The sequence below is a fragment of the Engraulis encrasicolus genome, chromosome 9 (assembly GCF_034702125.1).
Source record: "Engraulis encrasicolus isolate BLACKSEA-1 chromosome 9, IST_EnEncr_1.0, whole genome shotgun sequence".
Lineage (NCBI taxonomy): Eukaryota > Metazoa > Chordata > Actinopteri > Clupeiformes > Engraulidae > Engraulis > Engraulis encrasicolus.
This window is the reverse complement of record NC_085865.1, coordinates 22,606,567-22,611,566: the sequence shown is the minus strand read 5'-3', so window position 1 is coordinate 22,611,566 and position 5,000 is coordinate 22,606,567. Positions and strand designations below refer to the sequence as shown.

General features: G+C 41.3%; 1 protein-coding gene across 1 annotated transcript in view; it reads right to left on the bottom strand.

The window, feature by feature from the left end:
• The window catches only part of dpyda.1 (dihydropyrimidine dehydrogenase a, tandem duplicate 1), a 290,320-nt gene that overhangs the window by 182,181 nt on the left and 103,139 nt on the right, over positions 1-5,000 (bottom strand). The window contains exon 6 of the mRNA XM_063206772.1: positions 215-411. Within this exon, the coding sequence (XP_063062842.1) occupies positions 215-411 (197 nt within the window). The remainder of the gene's footprint in view (positions 1-214; positions 412-5,000) is intronic.

The window sequence follows — 5,000 nt, the reverse complement described above, 5'->3', positions numbered from 1 at the left end:
ATCATGCCCCAACAACACACTACCCAGAGTCAAAAATATATAAACAATTCACGCCTCACAGATATAACACTGTAATAGGAGGATAGGTCCAGGTCCATGGCCCAGCTAAGATTATCCCTTTTGTTGCGAAACTAGATCAACCTGAAAAAAAAAATGTCTGCCGCGGGGGTAAGTGAGTCTCATTTATTAGTGTAATAGACAAGATATAACTGACCTGAGGCCACCGATGTACTTCTGCTTCTCGAAGATAGTGATGTCATCGTAGCCGAGGCGGGCCAGGAAGGAGGCACAGCTGATGCTGGCGGGGCCGCAGCCAATCAGAGCGATCTTCTCGTGGAAGCTGGCTGGCATCTGGTCTGGAGGCGGCAGAGCAGGGTTGCGCACCTGGGGAACGCCCATCTTGCTGAACACCTGAGGAGAGAGAAAGAGAGGAGAGGAGAGGAGAGGAGAGGAGAGGAGAGGAGAGGAGAGGAGAGGAGTGACGAGACGAGATGAGACGAGACGAGACGAGGACAGAAGAGAGGAGAGAAGAGAGGAGAGAAGAGAGGAGAGGAGAAGAGAGAAGAGGAGAGGAAAGAAGGGGAGAGGAGAAAAGAGGACAGGAAAGAGAAAGAGAAAGAGAATGAGAAAGAGAAAGAGAAAGAGAAAGAGAAAGAGAGAGAGAAAGAGAAAATAGATAAAGAGAGAATGACAGAGAGAAAGAGAGAACAGAAGAAACAGACTTCAATCTCTGAATCTCTGAAATAATACCACTTCATATTTGTGTTAAGAAATAAATAGTTCTGTCCTCTAATCAATTAATGTGAATGCAATGTATTGCATGTTTATATCCATTTAGCCATTATGCCATTCTGCACATCCAACACCTGAGTGAAACGATTCAAAAAGTCTTCTTGTTCTTTTTTCCAGCTGTCTACCATTTTTATCAACATAGGAAAAAGGTTGAATAGTGGTTAAAAAATGTCAGATTCTTCCTGTCAAATGCCTATAATTTTGAAAGTTGATTTTTTCCCCCTCCTAAGGTAGTAGGAGTGTGTGCGTACGAGCAAGCGAGCATGCATGCGTGCGCATACCATTGAATTTAAAGACATAGCATACTGCTGTCGCTTAAAGATATGCCGTAAAACTAAAAGAGCATAGTGGGGGTGTGTGTGTGTGCCCGCACACAGCTGCGCTTGTACATGTGTGCGTGTTCCTCTGATCTTTAAGAAAATAGCAGGTTGTACCGGTCTATCTCTGGCTCTGTAAAAGCTTAAGCACCAGACAGATAAAGGTCCCTCTCTTCCTCGCAGACTTTGCACAGCCCATTTTTATCATTCCATTAATAAGGTCTCAACCTGCGCTCCTTCAGCAATCACCCATGACTCTGACGTAGGCAAGGCTGGGGCTGGCTTGGAAAAATCATAAAGGTCATATTATAAAAAGGAACACAATGTCCTCCCTGCCCAAAACAATCTCTGAGTAAACTATATCACTCACTAAACTGTTTTAAAACTACTCTAATCAGTTCATGTCGATGTGATATATCCCTGTAATGCTCGCTGTTCCACTCATGAAACACTGACCATCATTTTGGAAGTCGTTCAAAACTGACACGGCATCCCGTTAATGAGGTCAAAGACAGTTTAGTGATATTCAGTGCTAGAACGGACACAGAGTGACGTGCTGATGTTCTAACAAACTGCCTTTAGCAACACACCCATTAGGATGTAGCAGCGATGTTTGGGGGTCTTCTTGAGACACCAACCCAAGCCAAGAGTACATGAGTAAAATGAGATCACTTAGGCACTTTAACACTTAAAGGGACACTGTGTGAGATTTTTAGTTGCTTATATCCAGAATTCATGCTGCCCATTCACTAATGTTACCTTTTTCGTGAATACTTACCACCACCATCAAATTCAAAGTATTCATTATGAGGGGAAAATACATGAAAAGGGGGATCTTCTCCATGGTCCACCATTTTGAATTTCCAAAAATAGCCATTTTAGCTGCAAAAATTACTCTACTTGGGCCATACTGGAAAATATTTGTTTAGTACTCAGTAAACTTTCATGTAAACGTCAAATTTGGCAATTTCCAACACAGTTTCAATGAGCAGCATAGTTGCAGTACCTTTTTTGACCATTTTCTGCACAGTGTCCTCTCAAAGACCTCTGTCTTCTCATCTGTTCATAAGAATATGATAAATTGTGGTCGGCCAAAAAGATAGTTTATGTGATAGTGATGTGTTGTGGACATGGTGATCTGTACGGACGTGCTCTAATGAACCGCCTTTAGCGATACACCCATTAGCATGTAGTGACAGTGGTTAGGGCTTCTAAGAGCACAGCAGCGAGGGCACGCCGGCCTCTTTGTCTGCATAATAAGAACATTGAGATCCATACATAAAGTCACCGGGTATTGTTAGTACAATATTGTGCCTGAGCAGGCGACGTTGTGTTGTAGTAGGTGCATATTAATTTATTCATGAGTTTCACGAACTGTGAAGCCTAAATTGCGGCATGACAATGCATTTTTAATAATCCCTAAGAGCAGTTTAGAGGGGCCCCGGCTATTATTCTGCCCCTGCTGCGGCTATGAAACAAACAATTCAAATTCCAAATGCAATCTCGGCGTTATCATTCCCGCCCGCCCCCCTCCTTCGCCGGTCTAATTGAAACAATGAACTCCCAGCCACAGGCACTCCAGGAAGTGATTTACAGTGCACACCCTCCCCCTCCCCCCATCCATCCCCCCATTCCAGAGGAAACCAACTGTGCCTGCAGCACCATGCCCTGCACTCAACTTTGCCAAAGCCACATCACCGCTGCCCATCAAACTGACTGGAGAGATGGAGAGAGAGAGAGAGAGAGAGAGAGAGAGAGAGAGAGAGAGAGAGAGAAAGGGAGAAAGAAATAAAGAAAGAAATATGCTGCCAGCCAACGAAAGGTGTTAATTTTTTTAATCGTTTTTGATCAGTTCTAGCTTATCAAAAAAAAAGTTTTAACCAATCGCACGCTATTATTTTATTTTCAATGACAACCAATATGGCTTTTTCTTGCCTGCCATGAAGTGAAAAGACTACCTTGGTCATAGTTAGCAACCTGACTAAACACTGTAGGTAGGTGTCCTGGGTTTAGCCACTCCGCACCCTCAGGCTAGGAGCAATACAAATATAGTTTCTGAGTTCCGGAAAAATCCGTAACTCCTCCCACTTTGTCAGGAAGCAAACAACCAGTAGCAAACCAAGGGAGGCAGATCAACCATGCCGTTTGGGAAATGTTAATTGTTATGCTCTTGGTCAGAGTAAGTCTCGAAGAGATTTGAAAGTCGATGATAATTAGGCTATCTGGGTTAGGAAATAAAAGCTGGGATGTGTCTCTACGTCTGCAGTGCATGTTGTTAGTGCAGCGGTGGATCTTGGCAAGCTGCTGCCTTGTTTCTGTGCTTGTGAATGGTGAAGTCAGCATTGTGCAGTGGTGGACGAAGTACACCAGTTATGTACTTGAGTAAAAGTACAGTTACCTTGCATTGAAAACTACTCAAGTAAAAGTGAAAGTATTCACCTGACTTTTTTACTTGAGTAGAAGTACAAAAGTATCTGCCGTCAAAAATACTTAAGTACTAAAAGTAAAAAGTAAAAACTTAAAAATGAAGCATTTGGTGCAATTTTAATATTTAAGTGTTGTAGGCCTAGTTTGGTCATATCTAATTAAATATCCTCTGATTTGCATAGGCTATACCAACTGAACATGTTAGAACTAGGAATAACAGGCCTCGGAAACACTGTGGAGTAAGTCCATGGATGTTATAGCATCAGAAGTTCATTTTCACCTCTCTAAAGATTTAATACTGACCCTAACATGCCCAAAAGAACACATGAAAGGCCATTAATATTAAGAAAGATTAGGCTGAAATTGATTATATGCCTATTAGAACAACTACTACAATACCCCCCAGCCGTAGGCCTCGTCCAGTGTAGGCCTACTTATTTGTGACGGCAAGGAGTTAGAGTAGTAGCCAATAAAGTACTTTAAGTTTAATTTTTGTTATAATTATGGTTTTGGTGGACCTCTTATTATTATTATTATTATTATTATTATTATTATTATTATTATTATTATTATTATTATTATTATTATTATTATTATTATTATTATTATTATTATTATTATTATGTAGTGTTTGGTTATGTTAAGGTTGGCTTAGGCCTATGTATGGACAAACAGACTTCTTGGGATTCTAAGCTACCTTTAAAGATAGGAACATCTTCATATACTTGTAATGGTCTCTATTTGCTAGATGCCAATGATTTGCAATAGCCTACTTGATACAACTTAATTGGAACACTTGTAGCCTACTGACCTGACTTAAGGGAAAGGATACATGTTGCAAGGATACATGTTGAATGTAGCCTCACTTTGCAACATATGGTGGGCATGACAATCCTCATGTAAAGATACAAACCCTTTAAACAAGCCTCTTTTCCATAAAGTTGAAGCAAATCATTTTTTTGGTGACAGGGGAGTCTATTAGACAAGTAATTGTAACCCCCAACTACTTCAGAAAATACTGCAATGTATTGAGGGGAAAGAATGCTATCACGGAGTTGTGCGCCTGGATGGGTTGGAATAAACAGCATATTTAGGCATCCTGTGTAGGCCTACTTGACTCAAGAAACCAACACGCTACAAAAGCGGAAATTATGTGACTCTCAAGTCATAACACAGATATAGCACAGTAAGTCAAATAAGCAGTAGGGCCTACATTAAGTATCAATTCGCTGATTATTCAGTTCAAACGCGAAGCCTATCTAACACATTTCGTCTTGTCAGGCGAGTGCAGCCTGCAGTGCGAGCTAAACCTCTCCCCCCTCACACAACGAATACGACGTGCAGATTAATACACTCTAACAACGTTATTGTCGCCTGCTTTATTGTTTTGCTGTGCTTTCCGCATGTTACTAGAAAGTAGGTACCGTTTCTTCTTATTTCAATTCGTCTCGCAAGTCGCAACAG